We start from the raw sequence: 13964 nt of genomic DNA, 5'->3' as shown, positions 1-13964 counted from the left end.
TAGTCATGTGACTTTGGACGTACAAAGTAACCTATTTAAATCTCACTTCCTCATCTGTAAAATAGAAATCATTATAATACCAATCTCATGGGGTTATTATGAGATTAAATGAGATATTGCATGTAAAATGCTAGGCACAGTGCTTGGCATGTAAGTGGTAATAGTTGTCGCTTTATTATGTCATCTAATATAGCATGAATATTTTCCCACCACAAGAAATATTTTTCTTTTTAAATAAACTATGACATCTTCTCAATATATGTTTACTGAATGAATAAATGAAAGATACAGTGATGACTTTATCTGTTATATGACATTCATGTATATTTTCAGTGTAATAAAGAGGCAGCTCAAATGGTGGGAAACACTCTGTCCAAAGGTTCAAGTCTTAGTTGGAGCTGTTTTATGAGTTGGTGCTACACATAACCCCGAAATGCATTCCTAGCCTAGGAACTTGGAAGGATGTACGCTATCGTTAACACGAATGAAACATGTAAAAAACAAGGAGTCTTTCCTATAGAGCACAGTGAAAAATTTGAAGTCAGAAGGAATGCGTGAATAAAAGGGTAGGGGTATCACAACATTGTGTTTATACGAGAGAAGGGAAAACCTGAACTGCCTTTCTTAGGTCTAATTTCTCAAAACTCATACTTGTGTGTCTAAAACACTGAGTGTCGGCAATCAGAGTCATCTTTACTGGTTCCTGGGCATGTCCCCTTAAAAAAATCTTAAAAGGCTTTGTGGAAGCAAACGGTCGGGGAAAAAAAAAAGGACAACACCAAAAGCTGCTACCATTGCCAGGACTAGTTGCAGTTATATCAGCACCATGTGCTTAGAAAACAATTCCCATGTCCGGTCAGATTCGAGTTTCACCCTGCAGTCTGTCAATCCTGTCTGCGGTCCTCACCTTGGCCGTGGCGCGAGGGGAAGCGCCCGTCTCCAGTAACAGCAGCGCCACCTTCTGGTTGTCATAATGAGCAGCAACATGGAGCGGGGTAAGGCCGTTCTGTAACGGGTGTGTTGAAGTTTCAGTATTAATCAATTAGCATTAGCTGCCCTGAAGCTGCCAGGATGCAAGGCAACTGGTATCGATTAAGTCCATGTTAATTAATTAATATAGTCAAGAGGAAAATAATTAAAATAAATACCTCATGATTTTCTTATTAGAAACGTAACTAAAACTGAAAATGATCCGTTGAGCTTTCAGTTAGCACAGGGCATCTTGATTCCACCATAATTAAATGTCTAAAATGCCATGTAAGAACTATTATGTTAACATTGCAAGGATTCTTCTTAACACAGAGAAGTTCTGGGCCCTGTTGCGACAGGAACACACATTTGAGGCACAGCTCTTTTAAACACCTTCTAAATCAGTGTATATGTGGGCAGGTCACGGACACCGCCGTCCTATCTATTTGGTATAGTTTCATCCGTTACATTCATATTCCTTTAAGAAGAGTGAGCAAAATGTCTTGAAATGCAGATCTCCCAAGCTTCCAACTTGACCGAGTTATATAACAAACATATATGCTTGAAAACTTTTATTACCTTCCCTGCAGAATCTGCAGCAGCACGGCGTTGTAAGAGAAGTTTTGCCACATCCAGGCTTCCATACTTGGCTGCTACGTGCAAGGGTGTGAAACCCTTCTGAAAATGTGAAGAACAAAAGTAAAATGTAGCAGTTTTCTTTGTGACGGCTAACAAAATCTTTTTTTTACTGGTTAACATATTAAGCAAACTTATGTTGATTCTCCATTTGGGAAAAATACCGGGAGCATTAAATCTGTTAGCCATAAACAAGGACTAGGACAAAGAATAAAGTTTCCCAAGCAAGAGTTTGGCTTGACAGACTGAACAAAAGAAATTTTATTTTGAGGGCTTAGAGACTGAAATTTGACTTTCTAGGCTTGGAATTTATGTGTCAGTAAAATGGCTCTGATTTGTGAGTGAAAAAAAAAAAAAACCAACCCTGTCTTTTTCTTGCCTCTAAAATTAATAGGATTGAGACAGCAGTACCTCCTGTCCAGGCTTTCTCGTTTTTCCTATCTTTTTTATAATACCTGAATTCCAAATTTCTTTATTTAAGGTTTAGGGTATTTCAGCAGCTATGATAAAGAAAAATTATTTATGATTCAGTTGATTGCATTTTCTGCAGAAATAGCAAGATAAAATGGTGGAGAGAACAAAAACAGTTCACCGTTTAAAAAGCACCTCTCGTCCTGACTTTTATCCCTTTTCTCAAAAGACCCACACTTTATATAAGACCAATTCCTTTCGGAAAATACACTCTACTTCTGGCAGGATGTTGAGCTGATTAACACCAAACTTCGAGACTGCTGCTCTCCTACACATGTTTACACATACAGATTCAACGTCTTGTGTGCCTAACCAATGTCACTCTCTGTTATTAGCAGTGTGTTACAAATACAGCTAGGTCCCTGGACTCAGAGCTCAAGGATGGCACAGTTCCTACACCATGATCTCAAATCCATCCTCTTGGCCAGACAGTCTAATCATATGCTCTTCTGGCGCTACATTGGGAGTGGGAGAATTCTAAAGCTGACTGGGGCTTGCAAAACACACACAGCAAACATGCCTGGGTTAAGTGGTCTCAGATAGGGCTTATCCTCCAGACCATTTAAGCCTTCATCAGAATACAGAATATCCCTCAAGAAGCAATACCGCTTTTTCACAGTGTCACAACACAAATTATTTTTAGCTAAGATGTCATTTTTCTTTTTGCTGTTTTTTGAACATAAGGTACTAAGAAGTCCTTGGAGGGGAGTAAATCTTCTGCTTTTTCCAAGTGTGGGGCAAATATAGGAAGTCCATTTAAGCCAACATTTGTCGTTAATGCTCTCTTCCCTCTAACTCAACCCACACAATGATTGGAGTGACACTCAGGATGAAGTAGAGTTCTCCGAGACAAACCACGTGGTAAGAAAGCAAAAATAAACTCCTTATCCTTAAAGTCTTGCTGGAATAGTGATCCAGCCCCTTTATAAATTTGGAAACTATTATTAGACAAAATTACATAGAATCTTTCCTGTAGAATCACAGAATAGAGGTTGGAAAGCATCTCTCGAATCACACGTCTTCCTTCTTCCCCTATGTTAATCTCACCAGGATTTCATTTACCCTCTGATATTTATCAACACTTAAATAGCTTCACTGATGATGAGTCAACTACCCTTCAGAACCCCAGTCAGTTCCACTGTGGAACTGTTTCGCTTAATAGTTTCTTCCATTTAACTGTCCTAATTTACTATTGCTTTAGATATATTTTTAAATCTAAAAATCTTTGGAAGACAAGGGATTATGTTTTATTCCCTATTTCTGTATTTTATATATCTAAATTTCATTTATTTATCAACTTCATCGGATGAGACAATCACCCAGTCTCTCTTGGGTTATTATTACGATTATTATTATTATTACACACTTGCCCCTTGAACAACACAGGTTTGAACTGTGAAGGTCCATTTATATGTGGACTTTTTTCAATAGGAAATACTACAGTACTACACAGTCTGCAGTTAGTTGAATCCAAGGATGTGGAACCGTGGATATGAGGAACCCAAGACACAGAAGAACTGCGGATATGAGGACAGATTATAAGTTATATGAGGATTTTCAACTGTGTGAAGGGTGGGTGCCCCTAATGCTCTCATTGTTTAAGGATCAACTCTATGTTTGTTGTTTAGTTTATGATTTTTTTAAAAAAAGATTTAAAAAATCCTTTCAACCCTTCTGATTTCAGCATTTGAATAATTACCAGCTTCTTACATCAAAGCATGTTTTACAGCCATAGGCAACCAGTAAGTCGTAACAGCCAGCAGGCTGCTCCTACCTCTAAGAGGACAGATGCCACCACAGTACTTCAGTTCGTACTTGCAAACTCCCTTCTCCCCCAGATGCAGTATTTATGCCCATTCCTTAGTAATCTGAATCACTGTTGTATTTGTGGGAATTATTTTGCCCTGTGAATAATCCACTTGTTGTAGGCTATAATGTGTCTCATTCTTCTCTTCTCTACTAGTCCAATTTCTTTTGCTCCAATTAGCTGTATTCGTGTTTTATTCTAAGTCATATCCAAAGAGGGGATCTCAAATATAATGTGTCAAACGGAGATAAAATTACTCTGCCCTAGCTCAAAACTTTGAACATAAGTAAAATTCTTTGTTAGATCACAACTAATAAAGTGTGACTCTGCAGCCCAGTTCTGTTTAGACACTGTGCAGCTGGTAAAGTGTAGGCAGCAGAAAGGGCCTAATAGCTGAAACCAGGGTTGGAAAAATGCAAGATTGTGTGAAGTGAACTTCTAGGTAGTACCAAACTCAACAAATACAGTATTGCCAATCTAATGCGATATTATCTTCCTCAGTAGTAATACTAGCTCAATGTATTTGGGAATTGTATTTTTTTTCTATAATATATTCATGGGAATATAGTATAGATTTTTATCATGGAAAGTAAAGAGAAAATAAGACTTGCTTTATGGAAATCATCTTAATTAAAGTTCTAGAGGGAGTTCCCTGGTTGTCCAGTGGTTAGGACTCCGTGCTTCCACTGTAGGGGGCCCGGGTTCGATCCCTGGTCAGGGAACTAAGATCCCACAAGCCACACAGTGTGGCCAAATAATAATAATAATAATAAAGTTCTAGAAACAACACCGGCATTAATTACAAGAAGCGAATCCAGCCCTCCTTTTGAAGATATTATATGCAATCTCACAATCTCCCTTGGTCATTTAGAAAATGAATCTAAAATATTCAAAGAGGAAGAAGAAGTCGGAGGCCTAAAGGAGATCTACCCTTCTTGACACTCTATGATTTAGGATCGCTCCTGGTCCATGTCAGCCTGAAACCATTCCTCTTACCTTGGTAGCTAAGGAGTGGGCGGCTCCTGCTTCCAGGAGGACTGATGCCACGTCTACCTGGCCTTCCCTGGCAGAGATGTGCAGTGGTGTGTACCCATTTGTAGTGGCCGCATCTGGATGAGCCATATGTTGTAGAAGCAGCTGGACAATTTCTGTCTTACCCAGGCGAGAGGCAATATGCAAAGGTGTCTGTTCCTCCTACAACTCAGATCAAGTAAAAAGTTAGTGCCAGGACAGACCAAACTTCACTAGTAATACATTTCACTCAGATGTTTCACGATGTCTTCTTGGGATCTCCAGGAACTCCTACCCAAAAGGAAATTACTGCTACTCTGACTACAATTTATATCTTGTTATAGAATGACCTGTTTGGTCACAAAACCTTCCTTAAATTTTTTTAAAAGTAGATGTTTCCATGAACTTGGTCATTGTTTTCTGGGCAAGCCAAAATGTTTCTCAACTCATTAAGGCCTCAGCCTTCACTTATGTTTAAATATAAACCAGCTCATGGTTCTGAATAAGAAAGAAATCTAGTCCAGAAGTCCTAAGACCTAGATTCTCATCCAAAAGCTTTCACTAAGAGACAGTAGTTATTCTGGGAACTGTATCAAGAGAAAAAAAAAAAAAAAGGGATGCTGCGAAAACTTTGTCCTTACTCCACTCAGCAAGCCAAGGGTACAAATGCTGGTTATTTTCTTCAAGGAGAGACTGTGGATAAAGAAGATGTTGCAATCTGATTTTTTTAAAAAATAAAAAGATGTTGTTCCAGGAAACGTTGCAGATGGGTCTGGGACTTACATCCAGGGCTTCAAAGATGAACTGGAAGTCTGGCGAGGAGCAAATGGGGTTAAGTATTTGCCAATTGCTTTTCATTTAAAAACAGGGAGAGGAGATAGCTGGTATAAGGGACAGGAAGGACACGTTTGAGAAGACTCAAGAAATCACCTGACTCTAATGTGTGTTCAGGAAAATGTTTTCAGTGTTAAGAAAACGAGGCCAAACCATTGTCTTGATAAAAGAAAATTGTGTGTAACCTTAGTGATGAAAAGAGGTATATCTCTATAATCTGCCCAAGGGCATGTCATAACAAAGGTGAGAAAGGAAAAGCTGGGCCAACTTCCAGGGCTAAGAATGAATGGAGAAGGTAGAATAGAATAGGGAGAACTGTTCAAATAAATGCACTTTATCTTAAAGTTATAAGGAAAAAAGTATTAAGTGGAAGGTACAGGAAGAGATGAAATAGCACTGTGTGCATTGCAGGGTGGTAAAAACTAAATAATAAACAGTAATAATACAATTATTTTAGCAATAGAATTAGAATTTTAGAAAAATTTGCACCTTATAAACTTCTTTCATGTATGATGCATACCTGACAAGTCCTATACTTAGACCTGAAAGGAAGGCATAACATATATTATTCAACCATTTTCCAGAGAAAAGAGATTAAGAGGAATTAAATGAGTTTTCCAGGACTGTCCAAGGTTACACATCTATGAAAACAGAACTTGAATTCAGGCATTGGATTCTAAAGACATTTTTTTGTCTATTCATTCCACAGAAAGAGATACAATATTATGGCCTCTAACAAAACTAACAGGACAAGAGGTCTCTCAATAGGAAGGGAGACAGACAACACTTAAAAGATACAACTTTCTCTGAAATAGAGGCGAAAGAGAGGAATGGAGAGAATTAACAGTTACAAAAATAAATGGACAGCAAAACACAATCAAAGACTAAAGAACTTGAGGATAGCTATCATGAACATCTGTTGTTTCTGGGTTTCCCTGCTTGGACTTCTGCCCACCAGAATTTGATTGAGGTGGTTTATTACAAGTGACAGACTCTAACATGTGTTTGCAGTGAGCGAGGGGGAGCGTTAGGGCAACGGTGACCCCTTAATCCACAGCTGAGAAGCGGCAGTCCCTGACTGGTGGTTAAATTATCGATCAGTGTCTCTTGGTTCTCAGAGCATTAAGGTACTTGTATTTTTTTTAAAAAAAAAGAAAGTTAAGAAATAAGCTGTTTTGCCCATTTTCTTCAACTTTTGGTACGCTCCTATCTGAAAGTGGAAAAGGGAAGAACCTACAAATTTGATAAGAAAGTCTTTCCACCTGTAATCAGATATGATAAGACCTTGGAGGTTTGGGTAATTGTTTCCCTGTAGAATTGCAAAAGTTGAATTTGCCACCCCAAGCTAAAGCTAATTCAATCCAAGGCAAAGAATTGGGAAATCACAGAAGATAATATTCATGGGAAGAGCTAAAGAAAAAAATGTGGGCAGATTGTCCTCTAGGCCCCTTCCAAATATAAGGGGCAATAATTCTCTCATCGTAAAGTATCACTGACAGTGATACAGCCTGATCCAGGAAGACGTGAGCTCTGCCTTACCATCACTGCTAGTTTCCAAAATTAGGGAAACCTGCTGAGCCCCAACTCCTTTTACCAAAAGACAGAAAGAGCAAAGGCTGGGACAGGGTTCAAATGTTTGATAAAATTTCTGCTATAAGTTACTAGCTAACAGGATTCCCAGGAACCATATATACCAGCAGATAACTAAAGTTTTAAGTGAGTTAAGTTTCAAGTGAGTTTAAGACTAGGGGCCCTGTGATCGCTCGATCCCTAAAGCAAATGCCAGGCCCCTGTATTGTGCCAACAGAATATGGGCACCTAAAGCAAGAGAACTCCCAAAAGGAAAGGTCCCAGCTGCCCTCTCAGCTATGTCCATGGAGGACATTGGACAAGAAAGGACCTTTCTGAGGGCAGGGCCTGGGGGACATGCACATTGGCTGACCCAGGAACTTATGCCACTGCAGCCCTGGCCTTCCAGTCTGTACAGCAAAATATGTCGTATGCTCTTGACCGGTGAATAGAGTACGCTGCTTACACTTTTCACTGAGAGATATTATTGTGGTGATATGACTTTTCTTTCATTATATATTGGGAGTAGGCATAAATATGACTTAGCCCCATGATTATATAACCATGAGGTATTATTTCTAAACCTGATAGAGAAGAAAACAGACTACCCAGAGATCTTCACCTTGGAGATCAGTGTAGTAACTGGGTATAATTTTAACTATCTCCCCTTTGGAAGAGAGTGAATTGTAGAGCAATGGTATTACGTCAAGAGAGGGAGTTTTCAGAAGTGCATGCATGTGGGAATTTGACTACAAACTATTAAGCAGTTTTATTTTATAATAAGAGGGATTAATGAGAAACCCCTTTATTATTAAGTATGGATTACAAAATATTTACCAGGAACACTCCCACAATTTCTGGTAAAATTAATGAAGTTCATGATATCCAGAGCGCATTGACGGACCATACATTTTTTTTTAGCGGCTGAATTGCCAGGTAAACTTAAAAGGAAATGAGACTAGGCAGAGCACAGAGGAATTTTAGGGCAGTGAAACTACTCGATATGATACTATAAGGATGGATACAGGTTATTATACATTTGTCTAAACCCATAGAATGTACAACACCTAGCGTGAAACCTAACGTAAACTAGGTGCTTGGAGGAATAATGATGTATCAAGGTAGGTTCGTCACTCATAACCAATGCACTGCTCTGGTGGGGAATGCTCATAACTGGGAAGATTATAGGGTCAGGGGGGCCTATGGGAAGCCTCTGCACCTTCCTCTCAATTGTGCTGTGGAACTAAAACTGCTTTTAAAACATAGTCTTTAAGGGGGTGGGGAAGGGAAACAAGAAAAGTGCCAAGGAAGGGAAAAATAGAGTTCGAATAACAAAAGCATTTAATATATAAGAGCATAAAATGCCAATGATGAGTAGCAAAGAACATAAATTACACTACTTGTACAACGGATAGAAAGGCAGAAAAAAATTAAAACTACTAGAGTAATGAAGGCTGCCCACGTATCACTGGATTCTGCATGAAGGTCTGCGGAAAAAAATGCTATAAAATTCATAGAGTTAGAGAATGTTAAGAAATCTGGAAAGGAGTTTCAAGGTTTCTAAGTCCAACCCTTATATTTTAATAATAAAGACCCAGAAGTGAAAAATGCTATAAAATTCATAGTTAGAGAATGTTAAGAAATCTGGAAAGGAGTTTCAAGGTTTCTAAGTCCAAGCCTTACATTTTAATAATAAAGACCCAGAAGTGAAATGACTTGTCTGAAATGACAATTTGTATGTTTCCAGCTCATTCCAATACAATACTGTTTTGAAAATGGACTCACTACGGTAGGATTCAAGGTGAAGTGAGTTCTAGCTTAGATATATCAAATATTGAACAAGAAGCGAAATTGTTTAAATAGTCCATGAGAATCCCAAAGGTGCTGGTGCAAAAGTTAATGAAACAGCGTGGAAAAGGAAACAGAAGATATTGATAAAATATTCAGTGTAAAGGAAGCAGGTGAAAAAAGCAACTGGGAAGGGAAATTTTTTAAAAAGAAGAAGAAAAAAATCAAGTTGTGGGAATCAGAAATAGGAGGGTCCAATCACACAATCTCCTGGGCCAAAATTCATTTATTCTGGAATGGTGGAAGGGTAGAGCGCCTAAATATGGAAAATCACAGCAAGAAGAAAAGTAGAACTCATTACAGAAATGAGGGAAGTAAAACAGATGAAGGGAAACATTAAAACTTTGAATATGGTTTGTTTTTAAGTTACTAGTAAGGAATGTCTATGGAAATTTGATTGGCTTTGGTGGTAAGAAATAAATTTTAATATATAGTATCTATATAATAAAAATGTTAAAATTCATGAAAATGAAGATATAAGTGGAAGTGCTTTCATAGGTTAAAAAAATTTATTAAAATGTTAGTCAATGCCAAATTTCTTAAATACTAAATTGTATTATTTTTTCAAATGTTAGTGTTTCTGAAATTGAAGTGCATTTTCCATTGTGTATATTTACTGTACCATTTCATTTTTTTTTTTTTTTTTTTTTTTTTCAGTACGCGGGCCTCTCACTGTTGTGGCCTCTCCCGTTGCGGAGCACAGGCTCCGGACGCGCAGGCTCAGTGGCCATGGGTCACGGGCCCAGCCGTTCCGCGGCATGTGGGATCTTCCCGGACCGGGGCACGAACCCGTGTCCCCTGCATCGGCAGGCAGATTCTCAACCACTGCGCCACCAGGGAAGCCCTGTACCATTTCATTTTTGCCTGAAAAACTGTTACTGAATTGATGTTTTCACTTACAGTCCTTGGCATTTCCGCATCAAGAGATGAAGAATAGCAGCATCTCTTAAGGATAGAACTCATGCACATAACAGAAGAAAACCGCAGGCACCAGCACCTACCCTGGCTCTGGCATCGACAAGGGCACCATTTCTCAGGAGGCATCGGACCACTTCCACCTGCCCCGCCCGGGCTGCCATGTGCAGTGCAGTCTCCCCACGCTGCCAGGAAACAAAGATCATTCAATCATAAGTAAACCCACTGCTCTGCATGGCATAGAATAAAAATGTGCCTTTTTGTGAAAGATAGCATTATATCCAAAAGTTTAAGAAATCTATGAAAAGGTATAATTATTTCATAATTGTTGAGTCTGGAAAAACAGTATCTTCTCCATCTTCAAAAGGATAGGACAAGTGTTTAATTTTTTTTTCACTCATGACAAACCAGTGAACTTACCCAAACATTCAGGATACCCTGAGGTTTAACTTCACAATCAACGTGGAATAACCTAAATTGCTTTTGGTGATATGAAGTTACCTTTCATCCTTCAAATCTAAAATCTGTCACACTTAAAATGTGATTACAGCTCGATCCCGTTTTTATGAGAAACTCTAGATACTGAAGATCAAGTCAACGCAGTGCAAAAAAAAATCACATCATCTGTACCATACATGTCATTTCTTTTCAGAATTCAAAATGTACTTCTGAAATTAACTATTTTTTTTTACATTGGCTTTATCTTTGTGTTATGAGACTAGGTAAAGACTGTTCATACGAGGAATCTGATTTGCCCAGGAGGTCCTCTGCTTATTATTGATGAGCGTATTTAATTACAGACAGTTATTTGAGAGAAATACTGAGAGATGAGTAAAGCAATGTTAACAGTGCCATCAGTTGAGGTGGGCAGCACTGAGCTTCGGGTGTCTCAAGTAGCTTCATGCTGCATCAAGGAGGACACACTTATCAGAAAAAGGCAGCTTAACCTGCAGCATGAAGGATGATGGTTAGACATCAGAGAATTTTCTCATTGGGAAGCCTGTTAATTACTGCCTCTAAGAGAAGGGTTTTTTTTTTCAATCCGCGTATTTTAAAACCACACGTAGTTCTAAAGAAAGCAGGGACTCATTCTTTCAAACAATTTTACAGTTATAAAAGAATAAGATACTGGAATAAAAGTTATTTTAGTCACCACAACTATACTAGAAAATAAGGTTGATTTCAACCAGGTAAACTATTCAAATAAACTAAATTGATTTCAACATTGGTTGAGGTAACTGGATAACATTTGACAAATTCCAGTGAATAATTTCTTCTGATTACTTGCACAACAAACCCTTAAACCCAGATTTAAGACAAACTTTAGTTTGGTACTTAGCTCAGAGTTCATTGTTTGCCAGTATTCAGAGACCCATTCCTTATGAAGTTATGAGAAATTCAATTCCAATGATTTGAATTTGAGACCATTAAACTGGATGTCTACTCGAATCTTTTTGTTGATGATTCATTTATCCTCTAATGGCCTTATTTTTTGATGACATCTTTTGACTTTTATAGAGTAAATGTATTTGGAGTATGTTATTACATAAAATAACATGACTAGAACAGCAGTACTGTTTTCAGACTTTGGATGTATGGCAAGATTTTTCCTCTTCAGACAGCCATGATTTCTAACTTTTCTATATCACTTAAAACCTGTCTCTAAATAGATGAAGCTGGATCTTCTAACTATTAACAATAAACCCTCAAATATTCCATTTCTAAGTCTTATAATAGTATAGCAATTTTACTAATTTTAGTAGAATGAAGACAAAAAATGAGTTTCCTTATAAGAAGTTAAGTCAAAGATGCCTCAGGAGTACCTATTCAACAATGAATTTATATGCTTACAAGCTAAACTTTATCAATAAGGGGTTTTCAAAATCTAAAAGGTTTTACATACTAGTCTTAGTATTTCTAGTACCTTTATTTATGCTTAAAATAAGTTGTTTTTATGATGTTTACACATTTGAAGTTGACAAGTTAGATATGAAACCTAATCTAAAGTATTAAACATTATATACAAAGAAAAGATATATATATATAGGCAAATGGTCTCTCTACTTTAAAACAATGGTCTTGTTTAATTATTATTTAATGATTTTTGGGTAATTGACCTTTATGTAAATTGCCTTTACCCTTTTATATTATGTTACCCTTGTTTATACATAAGTATAAATAAGAAAATGAAAGAGGGTATATATATTTTAATCAGTAGATTCCATTTCTTAGTTATTGGGCACCTCATTCAATGCCCTGTTTTCCTTATCATAAGCTAATTAACTTTAGGGATTAGGGGAAATTCTTAAACATAATATGAAGTGTGAACTTAGTCATGAATCCGTTGATTTGCTGTAAGAAGAGAAAAACTCGATTGTCCCCCACTTTGCATTCTGGACAGCTCCAAAAGTGCTGGGTTTTCTACTCCCACGCTTGTCAATGAATACTTTGGATTATGGATGTATTACAACTGGCAGTTCAGCTTTCTAGGTTTTCAAGTGCATTTGTGAGCCTTCTGGAAAGGGAGATTCGCGGTAATAATATCTGCACATGATTGAGTTATTGGTACACTTCACACTTGGAGTGAATTTTGAGACAAAAACAAGACTGGCAGGAGAATGGGTATGCTCATGTCCAAAGCAGGTACTACATTTCATGCCCCTCCTCCCAGTTGTTAAAACTGACTCTGCTGACAGCTACATTGACTTCCACTTTGGCTGCATCAGTTGTAAAGCATCAAAGCACAACAGACAGCATTGCATTCAAAAATGCAACATGATTTCAGGCAACACACAAAGGCTTCAAGGGTAGGGTACTTTGGGGTCAGGAAATGACCAACTCTGACACAGCAAGCAGGCAGTCAGTGTTCACACAGTTTCTTAATCAACCTGCAAAGAGTTTGGGATGCAGCAGCTATATCCTCACGTTCTGAGAAGACACCGGTTCACAGGCATCCCACTGCTAGAGAAAGTAAAACTCCTCTAAATGTAGGGTTGCCAGATTTAGCATATCAAAATACAGGATGGCCGGTTAAATCTGAATTCCAGACCAACAAAGAATAATTATCTTAGTATAAGTGTGTCTCAACTATTGCATGGTACATACTTATACTAAAAACAATTATTTGGTGTTTATCTGAAATTCAGATTTAACCAGGAGTCCTGTATCTTATCTGGTGACCCTATCTATATGGTACCTGCTCCCTGAAGGACACATCATACAAAAATTAAAATGAACAAACAAAAAGCAACTAGGAAACACATTTGAGAAGAGGATTACATTGGCAGGTGGCTCTCAAGTATTTGTTTTGAGAAGGCTGAAGAGAAAGAGTATGTAATGGACAAATGAGAAGATAAAACAAAGTGAAGAACTTTATAATGACCAACAGGTGGAATTTAAAGTTTAATTAATTTGGGAGTATTCAAGAACCTAAATATGTCAACATTTTTATTGTTTTAATTGATATTTTGTTTAACAAATAAAAATTTGTTTTTATTTGAAAATATGTAGCCCATATAGTTTTCTGTTTTTGTTTTTTGCGGAATGGAGTATATCAATATGGAGCAAATACACAACCATCAAATAATTTGGAATTGGTCGGTTAAGAAGCAAATTAAGAGTGCCACAAAATCATACAATCATTTCATGCGGCTTTTCTTTGATGATTTTGCAAACATCTCCCCTCAAAACGATTAACATGGGGGATTTCAATCAAGCATTGCATAGAATATACTTGTCTATGTTACTATGATAATATAATTTCACAGAGTATTCCCATTGCTCCTGAGACCCTGTAGGCATTTTAATGCAAAGAAGGAAAATACAGTACAGTGGGAAAGTACTCAGAGAACTTCTTTTAAAAGGTACTGGTTTGTGTAGGTCTCAATTTTAAAAAGGGAGGTGG

General features: G+C 37.6%; 1 protein-coding gene across 50 annotated transcripts in view; it reads right to left on the bottom strand.

Moving 5' to 3' along the window:
* ANK2 (ankyrin 2) overlaps positions 1-13964 on the bottom strand; it is a 689273-nt gene that overhangs the window by 119003 nt on the left and 556306 nt on the right. For all 50 annotated transcript variants that reach the window (XM_067036535.1, XM_067036530.1, XM_067036514.1 and 47 more), the window contains 4 exons: positions 10147-10245; positions 4880-5077; positions 1549-1647; positions 908-1006 (listed from right to left, as the gene is read on the bottom strand). In XM_067036535.1, coding sequence (XP_066892636.1) covers positions 908-1006; positions 1549-1647; positions 4880-5077; positions 10147-10245 — 495 coding nt within the window. The remainder of the gene's footprint in view (positions 1-907; positions 1007-1548; positions 1648-4879; positions 5078-10146; positions 10246-13964) is intronic.

This window comes from Kogia breviceps, chromosome 6 (genome assembly GCF_026419965.1).
Source record: "Kogia breviceps isolate mKogBre1 chromosome 6, mKogBre1 haplotype 1, whole genome shotgun sequence".
In the NCBI taxonomy this organism is placed as follows: domain Eukaryota; kingdom Metazoa; phylum Chordata; class Mammalia; order Artiodactyla; family Physeteridae; genus Kogia; species Kogia breviceps.
This window is presented reverse-complemented; position numbering and strand designations above follow the sequence as displayed.